This window comes from Cydia fagiglandana, chromosome 7 (assembly GCF_963556715.1).
Source record: "Cydia fagiglandana chromosome 7, ilCydFagi1.1, whole genome shotgun sequence".
Taxonomy (NCBI): Eukaryota; Metazoa; Arthropoda; class Insecta; order Lepidoptera; family Tortricidae; genus Cydia; species Cydia fagiglandana.
The window spans coordinates 1600001-1627661 of NC_085938.1; the positions used below are offsets into that span (position 1 = coordinate 1600001).

At 62.5% G+C, this 27661-nt stretch overlaps 1 protein-coding gene across 1 annotated transcript; it reads left to right on the top strand.

Moving 5' to 3' along the window:
• Nucleotides 1-475: 475 nt before the first annotated feature.
• LOC134665735 (GTPase-GDP dissociation stimulator vimar) lies at nucleotides 476-27508 on the top strand. The gene is made up of 8 exons (XM_063522710.1): nucleotides 476-670; nucleotides 750-1499; nucleotides 2042-2209; nucleotides 2735-2917; nucleotides 4395-4557; nucleotides 7245-7342; nucleotides 8386-8546; nucleotides 27096-27508. Exons 1-8 carry the CDS (start codon nucleotides 664-666, stop codon nucleotides 27495-27497), a joined length of 1932 nt encoding a protein of 643 aa, XP_063378780.1. The 5' UTR covers nucleotides 476-663; the 3' UTR covers nucleotides 27498-27508.
• The last annotated feature ends 153 nt before the right edge of the window (nucleotides 27509-27661 follow it).

Here is a 27661-nt window from a genome sequence, read left to right on the forward strand (position 1 = left end):
TTAGGCATGTAGGTTCTAAAAGAAGTAAGCTCCTGAAATCAAGCTCACAAATAGGCTCACAACCAATAAGTACTTTATACAATACCTACGTTAAAACTTTAAATAGATACTCAAGTAAATTTATCGATTACTGTGAGACTCCGAGTTAGTAGTTTGAAATTGATTGCCAATTTGCCGGTGCCGCCGATGCAGAGATGTTTTTAGCGGGTTAAAAAATTGAAGCCGTAAAATCGTCGCTATAAATCTTTGAATACAAATAATGGAAGAATCAAATAAAATATACTGATATGGATATATATAGACTTTTCTTCTATAAAATTCTCAGCAAGAAACATAAATAAATAATAAAAAAAGTATACGTTTGATAATGGTTTGATGTGTTAGAACGAGACTTCCGCTTGTAAATTGTAACTTGTAGCTTTATAAAATAGGCCACAGTTTGTCACTGACGTCACTGTAGTTAACCATAAGTTAACCAAAAATAAAATACTTTTCAGAGCTGTCAAAACGCTAATCGCTTTGCGGTGGGAATTAATTTTTACACTTTTAGGTTTTCCTCGCATTTTTCAATATCGCTTTATTTCTAAAACTACGGATATGATAGCTCTGCGTCTCCTGTAGCCTTCTCCATACCAGAATTATCTTTTTCATTCATTTAGCACCATGGACGGTATGTTACTTCTGCCAGTATTAAATTTTCGTGTTTTCGGTCAAAACCTTTATTAAATAGCATTGAATTTTAATTACAGGTCCTTCTGCTAAGAAATCGAACTCACTTGAAACGCTGGTTATTCAAAATATAACAAATGTCAACGATTTGAAGGCAAAATTGAACGATATAATCAAGCTAGGAAAAAACTACGAATACGATGTTTCGAATTGCCTTACGGCATTATTAAAGAACAGCGATCAAGAAATCGTGACACTGGCTGTACAAGCGATCTCTGAGCTAGCGAAATGTGAGGAAAAAAGGGAAACATTTGCTAAAAAAGATGTAATAGAGCCTATAATGGACATGCTTGGTAAAGATGTAACCACGGATCGATTGGAACTCGTTAAGCAGTGTTGCAGAGCCCTTGGCAACTTATGCTGCGACTGCGACACATCACGAAAGCTAGTCCTAGACCACGGTGTCAACATACTTACAAAACTGCTTAAAACAACTTTGGACAACACAAATTTGAGCGAAGTTAAAATCTTTACATGTAAAACATTGTTAAACTACGCCATTGGTGGGCAACAGTTTACTGAGTCTATAGTGGAAAGTGGTCTGATAGAGCTGATGCAGCGGATCTTGGCTGCGGAGCTGGAGAGCGAAGATATGGATGACGACCTGGTGTCTACAGTGCTGCTTATTCTCAGTGTGGTGAATGATAATACTCCGGAGTTTCTGTTTAGTGAGGATGTGAACTTGTTGGTGCTAAGAGTTCTGCGGGAGACGGTTAATATGGAGATTTCGGAATTGTGTCTGGACCACTTGCTTTTGCAGGCTGAGCATGGTAAGTTAAATGATATGAAAATTTTTGTTAGGTCTTAGTTTATCCACATCCAACCTAAGGAAACTCTAGTATTTTCCACCGGTTTTGAGCAAGTTTGATGTAAAATATTGAAATTGTTCAAATTGTGTAAAAATATATACAAATGGATATTAAAAACCATACGGACTAAGATTCAATTATAATCTTTAAAACAAAACCTTTTTTGCAACAACAGTTTTTTGCTGTCAACTGTTCTGGTGTAGACAACAATTTTTTTTTATTATAGCCTTTTTGTTGTGGCACCCTTATTAATGCTGTTTGTTTAGTCTTCCCTTTTTCTCTATTAAATGTTTTGGGTACCGGCTTGCCAGTCGGCATAGGCCTCCCCTAGTCTTCTCCATTCGTTCCTGTCTCTGGCAACCCTGCTCCATGTGGCACCAGCAACAGGCCTGATGTCATCATCCCATCGTTTGAACTGCCTTCCTCTTTTGCAGCCCCTTGCACCCAAGGGGCTGCAAAAAGACAACAATAGTTAAAATAAATACAATATTTTACTTTTACAGAGTCAGTAAAGGCACTCCTAGCCCGTCAGGAATGCATACAACATGTCTGCTCTCGTTTGGAGGCCTTGCTTCGGCGTCAGGCTTCAAGAGAACTCCGGGCTTCGGACTCCGAGGTTGATGCGTTGGTCAAACAGGCCTGTGATCTACTTGTGCTGGTTCTTACAGGAGGTTAGTGAACAAACATGCTTGAGGCCTGAGTCCTTATTATGATTCTTGTCCCTTAGATATTTGATGTTTGCAACTATACACCGTCAACCGAGGTGAATAGGGACAATAGATATTAAGAAATTGTCTGGTCTCATTTTAAGTTTTTTTCCTATTTAACCCAGCCGTCCCTATTCACCCCAGATAATGGTATATATTTTTATTGAATCATATCATCATCTAGTTTGTAATCTTCGACATATTATGTCGGGTGGGGTGTGGGGTATCATTTTACAGGGATTTGAAAATCATCTTTAATTTTCTTAAATCAGTTTAAATTTTGTATGACTATTTAGGATTTATAACAAATTAAAGTTGGTTAGCAACCATTTTCCTTAAAGTCCTGTGCACACAGGATGCGTGTTCCAACATTTTAGCACATGCGCACGTGCGAACACACACACAGAACGAACACACAGCCGGTGTGCTCTGGCCTTAAATAACTATTGTTGGGTTATCATGTTTTTTTTTTCAATTTAATTTTTACAGATGAAGCAATGCACCTCCTCTACGAGAACGGTCACGGCGCCGTGTACGAAACGACGGTACGGTGGCTGGAAGCCTCCAACCCGCACCTGTTGAGCGCGGCCGTGCTGGCCATAGGCAACTTTGCCCGCCAGGACGACTATTGCGCCGCGATCATGGAAACTCATATATTTGATAAGTTACTTGGTGAGTTTCATAGTACCGTCACCACACGGGATTGTTATGCCATTTAGGGTTCTTGCTAAATTAGAAAATCTATAGCGTAAGTATTGAACAACCAATTTAGCTAGGACCCTAAATCCTAGGACCGCAACAATCGTAGAGCGTGATGGTACATGAATTGAGGTTGAAAATCCACAGATTATACTAGTTCCAACTGGAACCAAATAGACAAAAATTTAAAAGGCACCCCTTGGGTTTAAAGGCGACTATAGGCTACGGTGACCGTTACTAGAAGCACAAAAGAGATAGGTACAGAAATCAATCTACATACAAAGCGCGCTCGAGCAACGCACACATAGACACTGCTCACGGACACGATATCTCGGACCGGTTGGGACCACTGCGAGCGCGAGTGCCATCCCGCTCGAGACACGCGTCTGTGAACTTTTTTATGCAATAATGGAGAAACAAAACAAAAAGTTATTATAACTGTACAGTGGACGGTTGTTTAAATTCAACATTAACCGGTGAATTGTCGTTTTTTAAGCTACCAGTGGTTTCAGAGAGAATGCGTATGCGAATTAATTACATTGTACATGAGAATGCGAATTTATTACACTTTAAAATATAATAATCGTGCATTTCGCCAATCTCGAAATCATCGCAAGATATTTTCTGTGGCAAATTTGTAATATAACAATGGCATTAAAATTAAAATAACTATTTGAGTTATTAATGTTATTATTAATTTATATTTCCATTCTTCCCGTTTCATCCTCAACAATAAATCAAACAACTAGATACAAGATACGATACGATAGATACGAGTGCCACTAACCACGATAGTTTTTTGTGCATAAGTCATAGTTCGCAACAATCGCAACCCTAGAGCGACCGCCCAACGTAGGTATGAAAAGTAAAGTACATACATGTGATTGACTTCTGTACTTATCTGTTTTGTGCTAGAAGCGTGCGAATCTTTTCGTTTCCCTCCCTTTTGTTTCCACGCCTTTGGGAGGCGCATGCATAGCGACATCTACCCTAACATACTTCTGTCTCAGGGCTTCTGCTGTCTGTACCTGTCCAATTTGTTTGTTCAATGTCATTGCATCTCATTGTCTCATTAAGCGAAATGTGAGACGCAATACACATTGGACGCAAAAATTGGATAGGTGGAATACCATCCTAAACAATGTCTTAACACGGGTTACCATACTAAACTATTCTATTATCTATATTTGTTTAGTATGTTGTAACCTTCCTACTACATTTTACCTACTACTGTACATTGTACAGTCGCCATCAGATATATCGGAGCAGCTAAGGCGCTCACAAATATCTGAACACGCCTCTATTGTCAGGGCGTTAGAGTGCGTGTTCAGATATTCTGAACACCTTGGCCGCTCCGATATATCTGATGGCGACTGTAGGTTAAAATTTTAATGACATTTTTATCTTTAGCTGGTCCTTAGGCGGCTAAAATTCATTTCACTTGTTCCAGACATATTCGAGACCCACCACAAACTGGGTCTAGAGCTAAAGCAAGGTGTCACGCACTCTATCGACTTGGCCACAGCGAGCAAAGTGCAGCACGCGGCTTTGTCCGCACTCAGGAACTTAGCTGTGTCGGCGGCTAATAAGAAAGTTGCGGCCAGCAAGGGCAGGTATGGGAGCACTTTATGTACATAATACAAATCTTTTATGCTTAGACTATACGGTGTGTTTTCTGTAACAGGAGCAATAAATTAAACTGTAGGCTGTACTCCTCAAATTGACGAACATTTGTTCAGCAAGTTTTGAAAATAACTCATGGTTTGATTTTTATTACACTTTAAAGTTTATTCTAAGACGCAATGTATTGCAAATTTTGTTATGTTAAAAGCTTCGAGCAACACGGAAGGGAGGCGGCATTCGCACTATTTCCCCTCTGCCGAGGTACAAGATTAGCGCGTCAATCTGATCTACCGCGGATAATAAAACTAGTTGCACTTGGATTTTTCACTAGACCGAGTCCAGACGCGCGCGTGAACACTGCTGCACAAAAATGCCTGTTTGCTCGGTTTTTTGTTATAAAAAGAGGTCGGGGACATCAAATTTACAAAAAGAAAGTGTTACATTTCACATGTAATATTTTTTTTACATATCATACGTTAAATTACATTTAAATACAATTATTATATTTTAGTCTCAAGTAATTGTTGGATTTATCGATTTTGCTCGCTCAGTACAAATTGCGGATCGGTCGAGCGACAAATCCGACTTCACGTCTCTCAGAATACAATGACATACTTCAACGAAAATGTGTTAGTGTGCGTGTTGTGACACTAGTCACTCGTCCGTACACAAAAAGAGATCGAGGTTTGTAAGATTTGTCTTTGACGTGTGTCATTTTCTATGTATTTGTGTCGTCATTACAAATTGGATTTTGTATGTAAATGTGTGAGAAATGCGACTGTGTGCACCTTTCCCCCCGCGGAAAATGGCAGAAAGATTTGTACGGCGAGATATCGCTTGGGCCCCTCCCTTCCGACGTGTCGGAAGCCGGTGTTGCTCGAAGGTTAAAAGCGTGACAAGTAACGTCAAACACACTGATGTCAGCGTACATTGAAGGCAATATTTATTTGGAATGAAAAAGAGGAAGTCTAAAGGATTCATAATTTTTAAAAGTTGCTGAACAAATGTTGGTCAGTTTGAGGAGTACAGCCTTTAGTTTAATTTATTGCTCCTGTTACAGGAAGCAACCTGTATATACCTTCGTGACATAAGGTTTGTATTCTGTACATAAAGTTGAATTTTGTCCGAAAATACGACATCGGGTTTTTGCAACGCTATCAAAACTAAATTAATTCAAATGCGTCAAAACTTTTGATGCATAAACATGTGATTATTGAAATAGGTACATATTTAATAAGTTTTTGGCAACCATTTCATTTTTGGTACAAGCTTTTATTGCTGACTGTACTTTTCTTTCCACAGGCAACTAATATTCATCGAGACAATTCTAAAAACCCCAAACACAAAAAGGTTTCGTTGTTTTATCACAGAGTCTCAATAGAGACCGGATAATAATCAGATCAGCTCGATGACACCATAATATTGCATTGTCACCCGACTTACGTATGTACAGTGGCGGATTTGCAGTCTTTGCCGCCCTAGGCCCTGTAGCCGCCCCTTTCATGGCACCCATAATATTGACTACATTTTGAGTTATTTCTTGTTACCAATCAGCGAATTTTTTGTCACAATTTGCCGCCCCTAAATATCTTGCCGCCCTAGGCGCGGGCCTACTGTGCCTTATGGCAAATCCGCCACTGCGTATGTATGCAAAATTTCAGCTCAATTGGAAACCGGGAAGTGATTCAAATTTAACTTGCAAGATTTGATTACAGACAGACAGACAACGGTCAGGTGAAAGTAAATAAAAGTTTGTAAAAATAGCTTTTTCTCAAACATGCAATGATATATTGATGTTATGTTCCTTATAATAGGCTGCGAAGTATGACGTTTCAGGTGCGGCTAGGACAAAAGATAGATAATGGAATTTCATACAAATCTTGCAGGCCTAGGCCGGCAAAGTCCTCTTTTTTAATTTTCATTTCACAGATATTTGTGACACAGCATCGTGGCATTCATCCATTAAAAAAAAAACTAGAGGCAGTATTTGCTTTATGGTGCGTAATGGCACTCTGCCACTACGCCTGTAAAAAAAAAAACAATGTTTGCTATAATTTGCAGTTTTATTTGTATAAAATCAACATGAATTTAATAAATAATACATTATTAACCAAATTGTATAATTTTAAATTATAAATTTAACTACACAAATAAAAACATTTAAAATATTTCATCTAAACGTTAGCGGTAAAAAGGTCTACTCAGACACGCGTAGTTATTTTTTTTTTAATTGTTATGGAGGAAAGTTGAAAAATGTTCATTCTGTTTTATTGGATTTATGGTGCGTTGTTGATTTTTTTACTATAATATTAGTTCCGACGAAATAATGAAATTAATATTAATTGTAATCGTAGGTGTTGGAATTGGCAGCGTAAGCAGAATTGATTTTAAATAACTTGCTGCCTCTGCCGCCAAGTCAAAGACGAAGTATGTATATGGTTGCTTATGGCAATTTTATTATTTGAGAAACTAAGAAAAATGGCTTACAGTTTATTAGAAACAGTTTTGTGGCATATTTTAAATGAATGTAACTACAAATTCGTCAACACTGGAAATTATACTTATTTAAGTACTTCATGCATAAAGCAACGATGTATGTGAAACATGATATGTCTATATGTCTTCGGCTGGCAACCCCTTTCGTCCCGGCCTCTGTAGTAATGTACTATTTTTTTAGAGCGGCGCCGGTGCTTATAGGCGCCCTACCTACAGTGGAAGACCATCACGTAGCTTACAAACTACTCGCTGCACTCAGGATGCTGGTCGACGGACAAGGTACCTACGAATTTTATTTTTTGCGATTAGGTAGGTAAATACCTGAAAAAGTTGAAAAAAAATACTAGAAAAGTACCATACCATATTATTTTTATTCATTTTTTTATTATGATATTATAATAGTGAATCTAAAAAATTGGTCGCGAAGTGCGGAGTTTATGGTCAGTCAAAAATTAAAAAGTTAAAAACATTGCAGTCTCGATTTTGGGACTGCAATGTTGCATACAAATTCCATTACTTGTCGTGTTCAAAACTTTTTAAAAGTTGAAATGACCATATCAAATGAAGGCACAGGCCCATTAAACAGCCAAACAGATGATTAGTACCGCGACTATTTAGCTGTCTCAAATAGGTTGGCGTATTTTTGGCAGAAAAATACACTTCTATTTTTTATTAAAAAAAATAAAAAGGCGGCAAGGGCTTTTTTTTGTGAAAATATATACGTAAGAACGTTGCTTTTGTAAAGTACATATCTATGACATATTTTTACATCATTTTTGAGAAAAGCACTATATATGACTCGGCTGGAAGGCCCAAGGTCGTCCGTTTAAAACGAATTCTCAGCCTGCAAGTAGCTACTTTCGAGCCACCACAATAATGTACTATTAATTTTGATTTAATTTTATTGTACTTAAATATAATTGTGAAATGAAGTTCTTTTTTATGTTTTTTTTTTGTATTATTTCTCTCGCTTTGACACGTGTTTAGTTCATATGGACGATGCGAGTTTCATTACATTGTGGGTTTTGATCGGTGCATAGGCGTACGCACGGTGGGGCAAGTGGGGCAACTTGCCCCACCCTGGTCTGTGGTCTGACGAGAAGCTAAAATTTTTTAGGAACATTTAAGGCACGTAACCATACTTCTACCCCACCCTTTAAAAAATGCTGGGTACGCCTATGGATCGGTGGTTTGAATTGGACAGACCGCAATGCAATTATATAAAATCGCATGCGAGTTCACGCGCCTTGTACGTGTAAATCAGCCCTTATGACATTAAGGAATTTGAAACGGAACGTGTAAAAGTGTTCGTTTTTCCACAGAGAGCGTGGCGCGCCAGCTGGCGTGCGACCGCGGCGCGCTGGCGGCCGCCGCGCGCTGGGGCGCCGCCGAGCACGCGGGCGCCGCCGGCGAGGCGCCGCGCCTGCTCGCCTGGAGCTGCAAGCTGCTGCCCCAGGCGCAGCACTGGAGGAACTACGTCGAGGTGAGGGTACCTGCGCGCCGAGCACGCGGGCGCGGCCGGCGAGGCGCCGCGCCTGCTCGCCTGGAGCTGCAAGCTGCTGCCCCAGGCGCAGCACTGGAGGAACTACGTCGAGGTGAGGGTACCTGCGCGCCGAGCACGCGGGCGCGGCCGGCGAGGCGCCGCGCCTGCTCGCCTGGAGCTGCAAGCTGCTGCCCCAGGCGCAGCACTGGAGGAACTACGTCGAGGTGAGGGTACCTGCGCGCCGAGCACGCGGGCGCGGCCGGCGAGGCGCCGCGCCTGCTCGCCTGGAGCTGCAAGCTGCTGCCCCAGGCGCAGCACTGGAGGAACTACGTCGAGGTGAGGGTACCTGCGCGCCGAGCACGCGGGCGCGGCCGGCGAGGCGCCGCGCCTGCTCGCCTGGAGCTGCAAGCTGCTGCCCCAGGCGCAGCACTGGAGGAACTACGTCGAGGTGAGGGTACCTGCGCGCCGAGCACGCGGGCGCGGCCGGCGAGGCGCCGCGCCTGCTCGCCTGGAGCTGCAAGCTGCTGCCCCAGGCGCAGCACTGGAGGAACTACGTCGAGGTGAGGGTACCTGCGCGCCGAGCACGCGGGCGCGGCCGGCGAGGCGCCGCGCCTGCTCGCCTGGAGCTGCAAGCTGCTGCCCCAGGCGCAGCACTGGAGGAACTACGTCGAGGTGAGGGTACCTGCGCGCCGAGCACGCGGGCGCGGCCGGCGAGGCGCCGCGCCTGCTCGCCTGGAGCTGCAAGCTGCTGCCCCAGGCGCAGCACTGGAGGAACTACGTCGAGGTGAGGGTACCTGCGCGCCGAGCACGCGGGCGCGGCCGGCGAGGCGCCGCGCCTGCTCGCCTGGAGCTGCAAGCTGCTGCCCCAGGCGCAGCACTGGAGGAACTACGTCGAGGTGAGGGTACCTGCGCGCCGAGCACGCGGGCGCGGCCGGCGAGGCGCCGCGCCTGCTCGCCTGGAGCTGCAAGCTGCTGCCCCAGGCGCAGCACTGGAGGAACTACGTCGAGGTGAGGGTACCTGCGCGCCGAGCACGCGGGCGCGGCCGGCGAGGCGCCGCGCCTGCTCGCCTGGAGCTGCAAGCTGCTGCCCCAGGCGCAGCACTGGAGGAACTACGTCGAGGTGAGGGTACCTGCGCGCCGAGCACGCGGGCGCGGCCGGCGAGGCGCCGCGCCTGCTCGCCTGGAGCTGCAAGCTGCTGCCCCAGGCGCAGCACTGGAGGAACTACGTCGAGGTGAGGGTACCTGCGCGCCGAGCACGCGGGCGCGGCCGGCGAGGCGCCGCGCCTGCTCGCCTGGAGCTGCAAGCTGCTGCCCCAGGCGCAGCACTGGAGGAACTACGTCGAGGTGAGGGTACCTGCGCGCCGAGCACGCGGGCGCGGCCGGCGAGGCGCCGCGCCTGCTCGCCTGGAGCTGCAAGCTGCTGCCCCAGGCGCAGCACTGGAGGAACTACGTCGAGGTGAGGGTACCTGCGCGCCGAGCACGCGGGCGCGGCCGGCGAGGCGCCGCGCCTGCTCGCCTGGAGCTGCAAGCTGCTGCCCCAGGCGCAGCACTGGAGGAACTACGTCGAGGTGAGGGTACCTGCGCGCCGAGCACGCGGGCGCGGCCGGCGAGGCGCCGCGCCTGCTCGCCTGGAGCTGCAAGCTGCTGCCCCAGGCGCAGCACTGGAGGAACTACGTCGAGGTGAGGGTACCTGCGCGCCGAGCACGCGGGCGCGGCCGGCGAGGCGCCGCGCCTGCTCGCCTGGAGCTGCAAGCTGCTGCCCCAGGCGCAGCACTGGAGGAACTACGTCGAGGTGAGGGTACCTGCGCGCCGAGCACGCGGGCGCGGCCGGCGAGGCGCCGCGCCTGCTCGCCTGGAGCTGCAAGCTGCTGCCCCAGGCGCAGCACTGGAGGAACTACGTCGAGGTGAGGGTACCTGCGCGCCGAGCACGCGGGCGCGGCCGGCGAGGCGCCGCGCCTGCTCGCCTGGAGCTGCAAGCTGCTGCCCCAGGCGCAGCACTGGAGGAACTACGTCGAGGTGAGGGTACCTGCGCGCCGAGCACGCGGGCGCGGCCGGCGAGGCGCCGCGCCTGCTCGCCTGGAGCTGCAAGCTGCTGCCCCAGGCGCAGCACTGGAGGAACTACGTCGAGGTGAGGGTACCTGCGCGCCGAGCACGCGGGCGCGGCCGGCGAGGCGCCGCGCCTGCTCGCCTGGAGCTGCAAGCTGCTGCCCCAGGCGCAGCACTGGAGGAACTACGTCGAGGTGAGGGTACCTGCGCGCCGAGCACGCGGGCGCGGCCGGCGAGGCGCCGCGCCTGCTCGCCTGGAGCTGCAAGCTGCTGCCCCAGGCGCAGCACTGGAGGAACTACGTCGAGGTGAGGGTACCTGCGCGCCGAGCACGCGGGCGCGGCCGGCGAGGCGCCGCGCCTGCTCGCCTGGAGCTGCAAGCTGCTGCCCCAGGCGCAGCACTGGAGGAACTACGTCGAGGTGAGGGTACCTGCGCGCCGAGCACGCGGGCGCGGCCGGCGAGGCGCCGCGCCTGCTCGCCTGGAGCTGCAAGCTGCTGCCCCAGGCGCAGCACTGGAGGAACTACGTCGAGGTGAGGGTACCTGCGCGCCGAGCACGCGGGCGCGGCCGGCGAGGCGCCGCGCCTGCTCGCCTGGAGCTGCAAGCTGCTGCCCCAGGCGCAGCACTGGAGGAACTACGTCGAGGTGAGGGTACCTGCGCGCCGAGCACGCGGGCGCGGCCGGCGAGGCGCCGCGCCTGCTCGCCTGGAGCTGCAAGCTGCTGCCCCAGGCGCAGCACTGGAGGAACTACGTCGAGGTGAGGGTACCTGCGCGCCGAGCACGCGGGCGCGGCCGGCGAGGCGCCGCGCCTGCTCGCCTGGAGCTGCAAGCTGCTGCCCCAGGCGCAGCACTGGAGGAACTACGTCGAGGTGAGGGTACCTGCGCGCCGAGCACGCGGGCGCGGCCGGCGAGGCGCCGCGCCTGCTCGCCTGGAGCTGCAAGCTGCTGCCCCAGGCGCAGCACTGGAGGAACTACGTCGAGGTGAGGGTACCTGCGCGCCGAGCACGCGGGCGCGGCCGGCGAGGCGCCGCGCCTGCTCGCCTGGAGCTGCAAGCTGCTGCCCCAGGCGCAGCACTGGAGGAACTACGTCGAGGTGAGGGTACCTGCGCGCCGAGCACGCGGGCGCGGCCGGCGAGGCGCCGCGCCTGCTCGCCTGGAGCTGCAAGCTGCTGCCCCAGGCGCAGCACTGGAGGAACTACGTCGAGGTGAGGGTACCTGCGCGCCGAGCACGCGGGCGCGGCCGGCGAGGCGCCGCGCCTGCTCGCCTGGAGCTGCAAGCTGCTGCCCCAGGCGCAGCACTGGAGGAACTACGTCGAGGTGAGGGTACCTGCGCGCCGAGCACGCGGGCGCGGCCGGCGAGGCGCCGCGCCTGCTCGCCTGGAGCTGCAAGCTGCTGCCCCAGGCGCAGCACTGGAGGAACTACGTCGAGGTGAGGGTACCTGCGCGCCGAGCACGCGGGCGCGGCCGGCGAGGCGCCGCGCCTGCTCGCCTGGAGCTGCAAGCTGCTGCCCCAGGCGCAGCACTGGAGGAACTACGTCGAGGTGAGGGTACCTGCGCGCCGAGCACGCGGGCGCGGCCGGCGAGGCGCCGCGCCTGCTCGCCTGGAGCTGCAAGCTGCTGCCCCAGGCGCAGCACTGGAGGAACTACGTCGAGGTGAGGGTACCTGCGCGCCGAGCACGCGGGCGCGGCCGGCGAGGCGCCGCGCCTGCTCGCCTGGAGCTGCAAGCTGCTGCCCCAGGCGCAGCACTGGAGGAACTACGTCGAGGTGAGGGTACCTGCGCGCCGAGCACGCGGGCGCGGCCGGCGAGGCGCCGCGCCTGCTCGCCTGGAGCTGCAAGCTGCTGCCCCAGGCGCAGCACTGGAGGAACTACGTCGAGGTGAGGGTACCTGCGCGCCGAGCACGCGGGCGCGGCCGGCGAGGCGCCGCGCCTGCTCGCCTGGAGCTGCAAGCTGCTGCCCCAGGCGCAGCACTGGAGGAACTACGTCGAGGTGAGGGTACCTGCGCGCCGAGCACGCGGGCGCGGCCGGCGAGGCGCCGCGCCTGCTCGCCTGGAGCTGCAAGCTGCTGCCCCAGGCGCAGCACTGGAGGAACTACGTCGAGGTGAGGGTACCTGCGCGCCGAGCACGCGGGCGCGGCCGGCGAGGCGCCGCGCCTGCTCGCCTGGAGCTGCAAGCTGCTGCCCCAGGCGCAGCACTGGAGGAACTACGTCGAGGTGAGGGTACCTGCGCGCCGAGCACGCGGGCGCGGCCGGCGAGGCGCCGCGCCTGCTCGCCTGGAGCTGCAAGCTGCTGCCCCAGGCGCAGCACTGGAGGAACTACGTCGAGGTGAGGGTACCTGCGCGCCGAGCACGCGGGCGCGGCCGGCGAGGCGCCGCGCCTGCTCGCCTGGAGCTGCAAGCTGCTGCCCCAGGCGCAGCACTGGAGGAACTACGTCGAGGTGAGGGTACCTGCGCGCCGAGCACGCGGGCGCGGCCGGCGAGGCGCCGCGCCTGCTCGCCTGGAGCTGCAAGCTGCTGCCCCAGGCGCAGCACTGGAGGAACTACGTCGAGGTGAGGGTACCTGCGCGCCGAGCACGCGGGCGCGGCCGGCGAGGCGCCGCGCCTGCTCGCCTGGAGCTGCAAGCTGCTGCCCCAGGCGCAGCACTGGAGGAACTACGTCGAGGTGAGGGTACCTGCGCGCCGAGCACGCGGGCGCGGCCGGCGAGGCGCCGCGCCTGCTCGCCTGGAGCTGCAAGCTGCTGCCCCAGGCGCAGCACTGGAGGAACTACGTCGAGGTGAGGGTACCTGCGCGCCGAGCACGCGGGCGCGGCCGGCGAGGCGCCGCGCCTGCTCGCCTGGAGCTGCAAGCTGCTGCCCCAGGCGCAGCACTGGAGGAACTACGTCGAGGTGAGGGTACCTGCGCGCCGAGCACGCGGGCGCGGCCGGCGAGGCGCCGCGCCTGCTCGCCTGGAGCTGCAAGCTGCTGCCCCAGGCGCAGCACTGGAGGAACTACGTCGAGGTGAGGGTACCTGCGCGCCGAGCACGCGGGCGCGGCCGGCGAGGCGCCGCGCCTGCTCGCCTGGAGCTGCAAGCTGCTGCCCCAGGCGCAGCACTGGAGGAACTACGTCGAGGTGAGGGTACCTGCGCGCCGAGCACGCGGGCGCGGCCGGCGAGGCGCCGCGCCTGCTCGCCTGGAGCTGCAAGCTGCTGCCCCAGGCGCAGCACTGGAGGAACTACGTCGAGGTGAGGGTACCTGCGCGCCGAGCACGCGGGCGCGGCCGGCGAGGCGCCGCGCCTGCTCGCCTGGAGCTGCAAGCTGCTGCCCCAGGCGCAGCACTGGAGGAACTACGTCGAGGTGAGGGTACCTGCGCGCCGAGCACGCGGGCGCGGCCGGCGAGGCGCCGCGCCTGCTCGCCTGGAGCTGCAAGCTGCTGCCCCAGGCGCAGCACTGGAGGAACTACGTCGAGGTGAGGGTACCTGCGCGCCGAGCACGCGGGCGCGGCCGGCGAGGCGCCGCGCCTGCTCGCCTGGAGCTGCAAGCTGCTGCCCCAGGCGCAGCACTGGAGGAACTACGTCGAGGTGAGGGTACCTGCGCGCCGAGCACGCGGGCGCGGCCGGCGAGGCGCCGCGCCTGCTCGCCTGGAGCTGCAAGCTGCTGCCCCAGGCGCAGCACTGGAGGAACTACGTCGAGGTGAGGGTACCTGCGCGCCGAGCACGCGGGCGCGGCCGGCGAGGCGCCGCGCCTGCTCGCCTGGAGCTGCAAGCTGCTGCCCCAGGCGCAGCACTGGAGGAACTACGTCGAGGTGAGGGTACCTGCGCGCCGAGCACGCGGGCGCGGCCGGCGAGGCGCCGCGCCTGCTCGCCTGGAGCTGCAAGCTGCTGCCCCAGGCGCAGCACTGGAGGAACTACGTCGAGGTGAGGGTACCTGCGCGCCGAGCACGCGGGCGCGGCCGGCGAGGCGCCGCGCCTGCTCGCCTGGAGCTGCAAGCTGCTGCCCCAGGCGCAGCACTGGAGGAACTACGTCGAGGTGAGGGTACCTGCGCGCCGAGCACGCGGGCGCGGCCGGCGAGGCGCCGCGCCTGCTCGCCTGGAGCTGCAAGCTGCTGCCCCAGGCGCAGCACTGGAGGAACTACGTCGAGGTGAGGGTACCTGCGCGCCGAGCACGCGGGCGCGGCCGGCGAGGCGCCGCGCCTGCTCGCCTGGAGCTGCAAGCTGCTGCCCCAGGCGCAGCACTGGAGGAACTACGTCGAGGTGAGGGTACCTGCGCGCCGAGCACGCGGGCGCGGCCGGCGAGGCGCCGCGCCTGCTCGCCTGGAGCTGCAAGCTGCTGCCCCAGGCGCAGCACTGGAGGAACTACGTCGAGGTGAGGGTACCTGCGCGCCGAGCACGCGGGCGCGGCCGGCGAGGCGCCGCGCCTGCTCGCCTGGAGCTGCAAGCTGCTGCCCCAGGCGCAGCACTGGAGGAACTACGTCGAGGTGAGGGTACCTGCGCGCCGAGCACGCGGGCGCGGCCGGCGAGGCGCCGCGCCTGCTCGCCTGGAGCTGCAAGCTGCTGCCCCAGGCGCAGCACTGGAGGAACTACGTCGAGGTGAGGGTACCTGCGCGCCGAGCACGCGGGCGCGGCCGGCGAGGCGCCGCGCCTGCTCGCCTGGAGCTGCAAGCTGCTGCCCCAGGCGCAGCACTGGAGGAACTACGTCGAGGTGAGGGTACCTGCGCGCCGAGCACGCGGGCGCGGCCGGCGAGGCGCCGCGCCTGCTCGCCTGGAGCTGCAAGCTGCTGCCCCAGGCGCAGCACTGGAGGAACTACGTCGAGGTGAGGGTACCTGCGCGCCGAGCACGCGGGCGCGGCCGGCGAGGCGCCGCGCCTGCTCGCCTGGAGCTGCAAGCTGCTGCCCCAGGCGCAGCACTGGAGGAACTACGTCGAGGTGAGGGTACCTGCGCGCCGAGCACGCGGGCGCGGCCGGCGAGGCGCCGCGCCTGCTCGCCTGGAGCTGCAAGCTGCTGCCCCAGGCGCAGCACTGGAGGAACTACGTCGAGGTGAGGGTACCTGCGCGCCGAGCACGCGGGCGCGGCCGGCGAGGCGCCGCGCCTGCTCGCCTGGAGCTGCAAGCTGCTGCCCCAGGCGCAGCACTGGAGGAACTACGTCGAGGTGAGGGTACCTGCGCGCCGAGCACGCGGGCGCGGCCGGCGAGGCGCCGCGCCTGCTCGCCTGGAGCTGCAAGCTGCTGCCCCAGGCGCAGCACTGGAGGAACTACGTCGAGGTGAGGGTACCTGCGCGCCGAGCACGCGGGCGCGGCCGGCGAGGCGCCGCGCCTGCTCGCCTGGAGCTGCAAGCTGCTGCCCCAGGCGCAGCACTGGAGGAACTACGTCGAGGTGAGGGTACCTGCGCGCCGAGCACGCGGGCGCGGCCGGCGAGGCGCCGCGCCTGCTCGCCTGGAGCTGCAAGCTGCTGCCCCAGGCGCAGCACTGGAGGAACTACGTCGAGGTGAGGGTACCTGCGCGCCGAGCACGCGGGCGCGGCCGGCGAGGCGCCGCGCCTGCTCGCCTGGAGCTGCAAGCTGCTGCCCCAGGCGCAGCACTGGAGGAACTACGTCGAGGTGAGGGTACCTGCGCGCCGAGCACGCGGGCGCGGCCGGCGAGGCGCCGCGCCTGCTCGCCTGGAGCTGCAAGCTGCTGCCCCAGGCGCAGCACTGGAGGAACTACGTCGAGGTGAGGGTACCTGCGCGCCGAGCACGCGGGCGCGGCCGGCGAGGCGCCGCGCCTGCTCGCCTGGAGCTGCAAGCTGCTGCCCCAGGCGCAGCACTGGAGGAACTACGTCGAGGTGAGGGTACCTGCGCGCCGAGCACGCGGGCGCGGCCGGCGAGGCGCCGCGCCTGCTCGCCTGGAGCTGCAAGCTGCTGCCCCAGGCGCAGCACTGGAGGAACTACGTCGAGGTGAGGGTACCTGCGCGCCGAGCACGCGGGCGCGGCCGGCGAGGCGCCGCGCCTGCTCGCCTGGAGCTGCAAGCTGCTGCCCCAGGCGCAGCACTGGAGGAACTACGTCGAGGTGAGGGTACCTGCGCGCCGAGCACGCGGGCGCGGCCGGCGAGGCGCCGCGCCTGCTCGCCTGGAGCTGCAAGCTGCTGCCCCAGGCGCAGCACTGGAGGAACTACGTCGAGGTGAGGGTACCTGCGCGCCGAGCACGCGGGCGCGGCCGGCGAGGCGCCGCGCCTGCTCGCCTGGAGCTGCAAGCTGCTGCCCCAGGCGCAGCACTGGAGGAACTACGTCGAGGTGAGGGTACCTGCGCGCCGAGCACGCGGGCGCGGCCGGCGAGGCGCCGCGCCTGCTCGCCTGGAGCTGCAAGCTGCTGCCCCAGGCGCAGCACTGGAGGAACTACGTCGAGGTGAGGGTACCTGCGCGCCGAGCACGCGGGCGCGGCCGGCGAGGCGCCGCGCCTGCTCGCCTGGAGCTGCAAGCTGCTGCCCCAGGCGCAGCACTGGAGGAACTACGTCGAGGTGAGGGTACCTGCGCGCCGAGCACGCGGGCGCGGCCGGCGAGGCGCCGCGCCTGCTCGCCTGGAGCTGCAAGCTGCTGCCCCAGGCGCAGCACTGGAGGAACTACGTCGAGGTGAGGGTACCTGCGCGCCGAGCACGCGGGCGCGGCCGGCGAGGCGCCGCGCCTGCTCGCCTGGAGCTGCAAGCTGCTGCCCCAGGCGCAGCACTGGAGGAACTACGTCGAGGTGAGGGTACCTGCGCGCCGAGCACGCGGGCGCGGCCGGCGAGGCGCCGCGCCTGCTCGCCTGGAGCTGCAAGCTGCTGCCCCAGGCGCAGCACTGGAGGAACTACGTCGAGGTGAGGGTACCTGCGCGCCGAGCACGCGGGCGCGGCCGGCGAGGCGCCGCGCCTGCTCGCCTGGAGCTGCAAGCTGCTGCCCCAGGCGCAGCACTGGAGGAACTACGTCGAGGTGAGGGTACCTGCGCGCCGAGCACGCGGGCGCGGCCGGCGAGGCGCCGCGCCTGCTCGCCTGGAGCTGCAAGCTGCTGCCCCAGGCGCAGCACTGGAGGAACTACGTCGAGGTGAGGGTACCTGCGCGCCGAGCACGCGGGCGCGGCCGGCGAGGCGCCGCGCCTGCTCGCCTGGAGCTGCAAGCTGCTGCCCCAGGCGCAGCACTGGAGGAACTACGTCGAGGTGAGGGTACCTGCGCGCCGAGCACGCGGGCGCGGCCGGCGAGGCGCCGCGCCTGCTCGCCTGGAGCTGCAAGCTGCTGCCCCAGGCGCAGCACTGGAGGAACTACGTCGAGGTGAGGGTACCTGCGCGCCGAGCACGCGGGCGCGGCCGGCGAGGCGCCGCGCCTGCTCGCCTGGAGCTGCAAGCTGCTGCCCCAGGCGCAGCACTGGAGGAACTACGTCGAGGTGAGGGTACCTGCGCGCCGAGCACGCGGGCGCGGCCGGCGAGGCGCCGCGCCTGCTCGCCTGGAGCTGCAAGCTGCTGCCCCAGGCGCAGCACTGGAGGAACTACGTCGAGGTGAGGGTACCTGCGCGCCGAGCACGCGGGCGCGGCCGGCGAGGCGCCGCGCCTGCTCGCCTGGAGCTGCAAGCTGCTGCCCCAGGCGCAGCACTGGAGGAACTACGTCGAGGTGAGGGTACCTGCGCGCCGAGCACGCGGGCGCGGCCGGCGAGGCGCCGCGCCTGCTCGCCTGGAGCTGCAAGCTGCTGCCCCAGGCGCAGCACTGGAGGAACTACGTCGAGGTGAGGGTACCTGCGCGCCGAGCACGCGGGCGCGGCCGGCGAGGCGCCGCGCCTGCTCGCCTGGAGCTGCAAGCTGCTGCCCCAGGCGCAGCACTGGAGGAACTACGTCGAGGTGAGGGTACCTGCGCGCCGAGCACGCGGGCGCGGCCGGCGAGGCGCCGCGCCTGCTCGCCTGGAGCTGCAAGCTGCTGCCCCAGGCGCAGCACTGGAGGAACTACGTCGAGGTGAGGGTACCTGCGCGCCGAGCACGCGGGCGCGGCCGGCGAGGCGCCGCGCCTGCTCGCCTGGAGCTGCAAGCTGCTGCCCCAGGCGCAGCACTGGAGGAACTACGTCGAGGTGAGGGTACCTGCGCGCCGAGCACGCGGGCGCGGCCGGCGAGGCGCCGCGCCTGCTCGCCTGGAGCTGCAAGCTGCTGCCCCAGGCGCAGCACTGGAGGAACTACGTCGAGGTGAGGGTACCTGCGCGCCGAGCACGCGGGCGCGGCCGGCGAGGCGCCGCGCCTGCTCGCCTGGAGCTGCAAGCTGCTGCCCCAGGCGCAGCACTGGAGGAACTACGTCGAGGTGAGGGTACCTGCGCGCCGAGCACGCGGGCGCGGCCGGCGAGGCGCCGCGCCTGCTCGCCTGGAGCTGCAAGCTGCTGCCCCAGGCGCAGCACTGGAGGAACTACGTCGAGGTGAGGGTACCTGCGCGCCGAGCACGCGGGCGCGGCCGGCGAGGCGCCGCGCCTGCTCGCCTGGAGCTGCAAGCTGCTGCCCCAGGCGCAGCACTGGAGGAACTACGTCGAGGTGAGGGTACCTGCGCGCCGAGCACGCGGGCGCGGCCGGCGAGGCGCCGCGCCTGCTCGCCTGGAGCTGCAAGCTGCTGCCCCAGGCGCAGCACTGGAGGAACTACGTCGAGGTGAGGGTACCTGCGCGCCGAGCACGCGGGCGCGGCCGGCGAGGCGCCGCGCCTGCTCGCCTGGAGCTGCAAGCTGCTGCCCCAGGCGCAGCACTGGAGGAACTACGTCGAGGTGAGGGTACCTGCGCGCCGAGCACGCGGGCGCGGCCGGCGAGGCGCCGCGCCTGCTCGCCTGGAGCTGCAAGCTGCTGCCCCAGGCGCAGCACTGGAGGAACTACGTCGAGGTGAGGGTACCTGCGCGCCGAGCACGCGGGCGCGGCCGGCGAGGCGCCGCGCCTGCTCGCCTGGAGCTGCAAGCTGCTGCCCCAGGCGCAGCACTGGAGGAACTACGTCGAGGTGAGGGTACCTGCGCGCCGAGCACGCGGGCGCGGCCGGCGAGGCGCCGCGCCTGCTCGCCTGGAGCTGCAAGCTGCTGCCCCAGGCGCAGCACTGGAGGAACTACGTCGAGGTGAGGGTACCTGCGCGCCGAGCACGCGGGCGCGGCCGGCGAGGCGCCGCGCCTGCTCGCCTGGAGCTGCAAGCTGCTGCCCCAGGCGCAGCACTGGAGGAACTACGTCGAGGTGAGGGTACCTGCGCGCCGAGCACGCGGGCGCGGCCGGCGAGGCGCCGCGCCTGCTCGCCTGGAGCTGCAAGCTGCTGCCCCAGGCGCAGCACTGGAGGAACTACGTCGAGGTGAGGGTACCTGCGCGCCGAGCACGCGGGCGCGGCCGGCGAGGCGCCGCGCCTGCTCGCCTGGAGCTGCAAGCTGCTGCCCCAGGCGCAGCACTGGAGGAACTACGTCGAGGTGAGGGTACCTGCGCGCCGAGCACGCGGGCGCGGCCGGCGAGGCGCCGCGCCTGCTCGCCTGGAGCTGCAAGCTGCTGCCCCAGGCGCAGCACTGGAGGAACTACGTCGAGGTGAGGGTACCTGCGCGCCGAGCACGCGGGCGCGGCCGGCGAGGCGCCGCGCCTGCTCGCCTGGAGCTGCAAGCTGCTGCCCCAGGCGCAGCACTGGAGGAACTACGTCGAGGTGAGGGTACCTGCGCGCCGAGCACGCGGGCGCGGCCGGCGAGGCGCCGCGCCTGCTCGCCTGGAGCTGCAAGCTGCTGCCCCAGGCGCAGCACTGGAGGAACTACGTCGAGGTGAGGGTACCTGCGCGCCGAGCACGCGGGCGCGGCCGGCGAGGCGCCGCGCCTGCTCGCCTGGAGCTGCAAGCTGCTGCCCCAGGCGCAGCACTGGAGGAACTACGTCGAGGTGAGGGTACCTGCGCGCCGAGCACGCGGGCGCGGCCGGCGAGGCGCCGCGCCTGCTCGCCTGGAGCTGCAAGCTGCTGCCCCAGGCGCAGCACTGGAGGAACTACGTCGAGGTGAGGGTACCTGCGCGCCGAGCACGCGGGCGCGGCCGGCGAGGCGCCGCGCCTGCTCGCCTGGAGCTGCAAGCTGCTGCCCCAGGCGCAGCACTGGAGGAACTACGTCGAGGTGAGGGTACCTGCGCGCCGAGCACGCGGGCGCGGCCGGCGAGGCGCCGCGCCTGCTCGCCTGGAGCTGCAAGCTGCTGCCCCAGGCGCAGCACTGGAGGAACTACGTCGAGGTGAGGGTACCTGCGCGCCGAGCACGCGGGCGCGGCCGGCGAGGCGCCGCGCCTGCTCGCCTGGAGCTGCAAGCTGCTGCCCCAGGCGCAGCACTGGAGGAACTACGTCGAGGTGAGGGTACCTGCGCGCCGAGCACGCGGGCGCGGCCGGCGAGGCGCCGCGCCTGCTCGCCTGGAGCTGCAAGCTGCTGCCCCAGGCGCAGCACTGGAGGAACTACGTCGAGGTGAGGGTACCTGCGCGCCGAGCACGCGGGCGCGGCCGGCGAGGCGCCGCGCCTGCTCGCCTGGAGCTGCAAGCTGCTGCCCCAGGCGCAGCACTGGAGGAACTACGTCGAGGTGAGGGTACCTGCGCGCCGAGCACGCGGGCGCGGCCGGCGAGGCGCCGCGCCTGCTCGCCTGGAGCTGCAAGCTGCTGCCCCAGGCGCAGCACTGGAGGAACTACGTCGAGGTGAGGGTACCTGCGCGCCGAGCACGCGGGCGCGGCCGGCGAGGCGCCGCGCCTGCTCGCCTGGAGCTGCAAGCTGCTGCCCCAGGCGCAGCACTGGAGGAACTACGTCGAGGTGAGGGTACCTGCGCGCCGAGCACGCGGGCGCGGCCGGCGAGGCGCCGCGCCTGCTCGCCTGGAGCTGCAAGCTGCTGCCCCAGGCGCAGCACTGGAGGAACTACGTCGAGGTGAGGGTACCTGCGCGCCGAGCACGCGGGCGCGGCCGGCGAGGCGCCGCGCCTGCTCGCCTGGAGCTGCAAGCTGCTGCCCCAGGCGCAGCACTGGAGGAACTACGTCGAGGTGAGGGTACCTGCGCGCCGAGCACGCGGGCGCGGCCGGCGAGGCGCCGCGCCTGCTCGCCTGGAGCTGCAAGCTGCTGCCCCAGGCGCAGCACTGGAGGAACTACGTCGAGGTGAGGGTACCTGCGCGCCGAGCACGCGGGCGCGGCCGGCGAGGCGCCGCGCCTGCTCGCCTGGAGCTGCAAGCTGCTGCCCCAGGCGCAGCACTGGAGGAACTACGTCGAGGTGAGGGTACCTGCGCGCCGAGCACGCGGGCGCGGCCGGCGAGGCGCCGCGCCTGCTCGCCTGGAGCTGCAAGCTGCTGCCCCAGGCGCAGCACTGGAGGAACTACGTCGAGGTGAGGGTACCTGCGCGCCGAGCACGCGGGCGCGGCCGGCGAGGCGCCGCGCCTGCTCGCCTGGAGCTGCAAGCTGCTGCCCCAGGCGCAGCACTGGAGGAACTACGTCGAGGTGAGGGTACCTGCGCGCCGAGCACGCGGGCGCGGCCGGCGAGGCGCCGCGCCTGCTCGCCTGGAGCTGCAAGCTGCTGCCCCAGGCGCAGCACTGGAGGAACTACGTCGAGGTGAGGGTACCTGCGCGCCGAGCACGCGGGCGCGGCCGGCGAGGCGCCGCGCCTGCTCGCCTGGAGCTGCAAGCTGCTGCCCCAGGCGCAGCACTGGAGGAACTACGTCGAGGTGAGGGTACCTGCGCGCCGAGCACGCGGGCGCGGCCGGCGAGGCGCCGCGCCTGCTCGCCTGGAGCTGCAAGCTGCTGCCCCAGGCGCAGCACTGGAGGAACTACGTCGAGGTGAGGGTACCTGCGCGCCGAGCACGCGGGCGCGGCCGGCGAGGCGCCGCGCCTGCTCGCCTGGAGCTGCAAGCTGCTGCCCCAGGCGCAGCACTGGAGGAACTACGTCGAGGTGAGGGTACCTGCGCGCCGAGCACGCGGGCGCGGCCGGCGAGGCGCCGCGCCTGCTCGCCTGGAGCTGCAAGCTGCTGCCCCAGGCGCAGCACTGGAGGAACTACGTCGAGGTGAGGGTACCTGCGCGCCGAGCACGCGGGCGCGGCCGGCGAGGCGCCGCGCCTGCTCGCCTGGAGCTGCAAGCTGCTGCCCCAGGCGCAGCACTGGAGGAACTACGTCGAGGTGAGGGTACCTGCGCGCCGAGCACGCGGGCGCGGCCGGCGAGGCGCCGCGCCTGCTCGCCTGGAGCTGCAAGCTGCTGCCCCAGGCGCAGCACTGGAGGAACTACGTCGAGGTGAGGGTACCTGCGCGCCGAGCACGCGGGCGCGGCCGGCGAGGCGCCGCGCCTGCTCGCCTGGAGCTGCAAGCTGCTGCCCCAGGCGCAGCACTGGAGGAACTACGTCGAGGTGAGGGTACCTGCGCGCCGAGCACGCGGGCGCGGCCGGCGAGGCGCCGCGCCTGCTCGCCTGGAGCTGCAAGCTGCTGCCCCAGGCGCAGCACTGGAGGAACTACGTCGAGGTGAGGGTACCTGCGCGCCGAGCACGCGGGCGCGGCCGGCGAGGCGCCGCGCCTGCTCGCCTGGAGCTGCAAGCTGCTGCCCCAGGCGCAGCACTGGAGGAACTACGTCGAGGTGAGGGTACCTGCGCGCCGAGCACGCGGGCGCGGCCGGCGAGGCGCCGCGCCTGCTCGCCTGGAGCTGCAAGCTGCTGCCCCAGGCGCAGCACTGGAGGAACTACGTCGAGGTGAGGGTACCTGCGCGCCGAGCACGCGGGCGCGGCCGGCGAGGCGCCGCGCCTGCTCGCCTGGAGCTGCAAGCTGCTGCCCCAGGCGCAGCACTGGAGGAACTACGTCGAGGTGAGGGTACCTGCGCGCCGAGCACGCGGGCGCGGCCGGCGAGGCGCCGCGCCTGCTCGCCTGGAGCTGCAAGCTGCTGCCCCAGGCGCAGCACTGGAGGAACTACGTCGAGGTGAGGGTACCTGCGCGCCGAGCACGCGGGCGCGGCCGGCGAGGCGCCGCGCCTGCTCGCCTGGAGCTGCAAGCTGCTGCCCCAGGCGCAGCACTGGAGGAACTACGTCGAGGTGAGGGTACCTGCGCGCCGAGCACGCGGGCGCGGCCGGCGAGGCGCCGCGCCTGCTCGCCTGGAGCTGCAAGCTGCTGCCCCAGGCGCAGCACTGGAGGAACTACGTCGAGGTGAGGGTACCTGCGCGCCGAGCACGCGGGCGCGGCCGGCGAGGCGCCGCGCCTGCTCGCCTGGAGCTGCAAGCTGCTGCCCCAGGCGCAGCACTGGAGGAACTACGTCGAGGTGAGGGTACCTGCGCGCCGAGCACGCGGGCGCGGCCGGCGAGGCGCCGCGCCTGCTCGCCTGGAGCTGCAAGCTGCTGCCCCAGGCGCAGCACTGGAGGAACTACGTCGAGGTGAGGGTACCTGCGCGCCGAGCACGCGGGCGCGGCCGGCGAGGCGCCGCGCCTGCTCGCCTGGAGCTGCAAGCTGCTGCCCCAGGCGCAGCACTGGAGGAACTACGTCGAGGTGAGGGTACCTGCGCGCCGAGCACGCGGGCGCGGCCGGCGAGGCGCCGCGCCTGCTCGCCTGGAGCTGCAAGCTGCTGCCCCAGGCGCAGCACTGGAGGAACTACGTCGAGGTGAGGGTACCTGCGCGCCGAGCACGCGGGCGCGGCCGGCGAGGCGCCGCGCCTGCTCGCCTGGAGCTGCAAGCTGCTGCCCCAGGCGCAGCACTGGAGGAACTACGTCGAGGTGAGGGTACCTGCGCGCCGAGCACGCGGGCGCGGCCGGCGAGGCGCCGCGCCTGCTCGCCTGGAGCTGCAAGCTGCTGCCCCAGGCGCAGCACTGGAGGAACTACGTCGAGGTGAGGGTACCTGCGCGCCGAGCACGCGGGCGCGGCCGGCGAGGCGCCGCGCCTGCTCGCCTGGAGCTGCAAGCTGCTGCCCCAGGCGCAGCACTGGAGGAACTACGTCGAGGTGAGGGTACCTGCGCGCCGAGCACGCGGGCGCGGCCGGCGAGGCGCCGCGCCTGCTCGCCTGGAGCTGCAAGCTGCTGCCCCAGGCGCAGCACTGGAGGAACTACGTCGAGGTGAGGGTACCTGCGCGCCGAGCACGCGGGCGCGGCCGGCGAGGCGCCGCGCCTGCTCGCCTGGAGCTGCAAGCTGCTGCCCCAGGCGCAGCACTGGAGGAACTACGTCGAGGTGAGGGTACCTGCGCGCCGAGCACGCGGGCGCGGCCGGCGAGGCGCCGCGCCTGCTCGCCTGGAGCTGCAAGCTGCTGCCCCAGGCGCAGCACTGGAGGAACTACGTCGAGGTGAGGGTACCTGCGCGCCGAGCACGCGGGCGCGGCCGGCGAGGCGCCGCGCCTGCTCGCCTGGAGCTGCAAGCTGCTGCCCCAGGCGCAGCACTGGAGGAACTACGTCGAGGTGAGGGTACCTGCGCGCCGAGCACGCGGGCGCGGCCGGCGAGGCGCCGCGCCTGCTCGCCTGGAGCTGCAAGCTGCTGCCCCAGGCGCAGCACTGGAGGAACTACGTCGAGGTGAGGGTACCTGCGCGCCGAGCACGCGGGCGCGGCCGGCGAGGCGCCGCGCCTGCTCGCCTGGAGCTGCAAGCTGCTGCCCCAGGCGCAGCACTGGAGGAACTACGTCGAGGTGAGGGTACCTGCGCGCCGAGCACGCGGGCGCGGCCGGCGAGGCGCCGCGCCTGCTCGCCTGGAGCTGCAAGCTGCTGCCCCAGGCGCAGCACTGGAGGAACTACGTCGAGGTGAGGGTACCTGCGCGCCGAGCACGCGGGCGCGGCCGGCGAGGCGCCGCGCCTGCTCGCCTGGAGCTGCAAGCTGCTGCCCCAGGCGCAGCACTGGAGGAACTACGTCGAGGTGAGGGTACCTGCGCGCCGAGCACGCGGGCGCGGCCGGCGAGGCGCCGCGCCTGCTCGCCTGGAGCTGCAAGCTGCTGCCCCAGGCGCAGCACTGGAGGAACTACGTCGAGGTGAGGGTACCTGCGCGCCGAGCACGCGGGCGCGGCCGGCGAGGCGCCGCGCCTGCTCGCCTGGAGCTGCAAGCTGCTGCCCCAGGCGCAGCACTGGAGGAACTACGTCGAGGTGAGGGTACCTGCGCGCCGAGCACGCGGGCGCGGCCGGCGAGGCGCCGCGCCTGCTCGCCTGGAGCTGCAAGCTGCTGCCCCAGGCGCAGCACTGGAGGAACTACGTCGAGGTGAGGGTACCTGCGCGCCGAGCACGCGGGCGCGGCCGGCGAGGCGCCGCGCCTGCTCGCCTGGAGCTGCAAGCTGCTGCCCCAGGCGCAGCACTGGAGGAACTACGTCGAGGTGAGGGTACCTGCGCGCCGAGCACGCGGGCGCGGCCGGCGAGGCGCCGCGCCTGCTCGCCTGGAGCTGCAAGCTGCTGCCCCAGGCGCAGCACTGGAGGAACTACGTCGAGGTGAGGGTACCTGCGCGCCGAGCACGCGGGCGCGGCCGGCGAGGCGCCGCGCCTGCTCGCCTGGAGCTGCAAGCTGCTGCCCCAGGCGCAGCACTGGAGGAACTACGTCGAGGTGAGGGTACCTGCGCGCCGAGCACGCGGGCGCGGCCGGCGAGGCGCCGCGCCTGCTCGCCTGGAGCTGCAAGCTGCTGCCCCAGGCGCAGCACTGGAGGAACTACGTCGAGGTGAGGGTACCTGCGCGCCGAGCACGCGGGCGCGGCCGGCGAGGCGCCGCGCCTGCTCGCCTGGAGCTGCAAGCTGCTGCCCCAGGCGCAGCACTGGAGGAACTACGTCGAGGTGAGGGTACCTGCGCGCCGAGCACGCGGGCGCCGCCGGCGAGGCGCCGCGCCTGCTCGCCTGGAGCTGCAAGCTGCTGCCCCAGGCGCAGCACTGGAGGAACTACGTCGAGGTGAGGGTACCTGCGCGCCGAGCACGCGGGCGCCGCCGGCGAGGCGCCGCGCCTGCTCGCCTGGAGCTGCAAGCTGCTGCCCCAGGCGCAGCACTGGAGGAACTACGTCGAGGTGATACCTACGAGCCGCGTACCGCCGGCGGTGTACAAAGCCAGGGCTGCCACACACGCTATACATATAATATAATATCACTCAATTTAGAGAAACATACTAAGGAAAACTGTCGAAAATACCTGACAGAGTAATATCGTCCTACATCACAAATACAGGGAATAATCTCAAAACTAAAACTGTAAAAAAATAGTTTCATTTGTAAGGAACTCTCGGTGAGTCCGATTCGCCCTTGTCCTGTTTATTTTTAATAGTAAGCTGACACTCTCCCAATTTATCCTATTCGTCGGTGCAAAGTTAGCTTAGACGGACTCTAAATAAGTATTTATATTATATATCGACGTCCAGCACCCCCAGCATAGCACTGCATTAGGTACAGAAGGTTCAATCTCTAACAAAATGTGTATTACGAGAGATATAAGCGCAAGCGCGAGCAAGCGTGCGTTCCGTAGCGGTGCGCGGCAACCACTCTGCTAAACACCAACATTGGTGTGCGTCGCATGTACTTGTAGCGACACGACGAAATCGCGAAGTGAGCCACATATACCCCCAGCACAAGCCTTTTGAGTTTACTGTGGAACTAGGTCGGTTTGTGTAAAATTGTCCTAATAATATTTATTTCATTTCAGGTCGACGGCTGCATATCCTGCCTTGTAAACATGCTAATCGCATCCCACTCTGTCATGCAGAACGAAGCTATCCTCGCTCTCACTCTCCTCTCGATCCACTGCCTCAAGGACAAACCAGACATCGAAATCGAAAACACTCTTATTGCCCACCTCTTAAAGTCCGAAATCGGTAAGCACGTTTCCGTATTACTCGAGACCAATTGCGCTAAAATGCCCATTCAGGTCGTAGAGAATTTGCTAGCGTTTTTAGATGTTACCAGTAAAGTTAATCAGTTAGCGCTGGATTTTAAAGACGCTAAAGTAGGTGAGGCGCTGCAGAAGCTGATGGATGCGCGGACGGATTTGAGTGATGATTTGAAAAGTTGCGTTTTGAACGTTGTTGCGGCTATGGCGGATAAGTAGATTAGTTATACTTGCCGCAAAACTAAGTGGCGAGTTGCGTAATACCATCTCTTTCAGTCTCGGTTGGTCTTAACAAGGGTAAAGGAGATAGTATTATGATCTCAGTCGCCAGTAGTTAAAAATGATTAGCATTTATTTGTTGTACTCACGGTTTTTGTTAATTA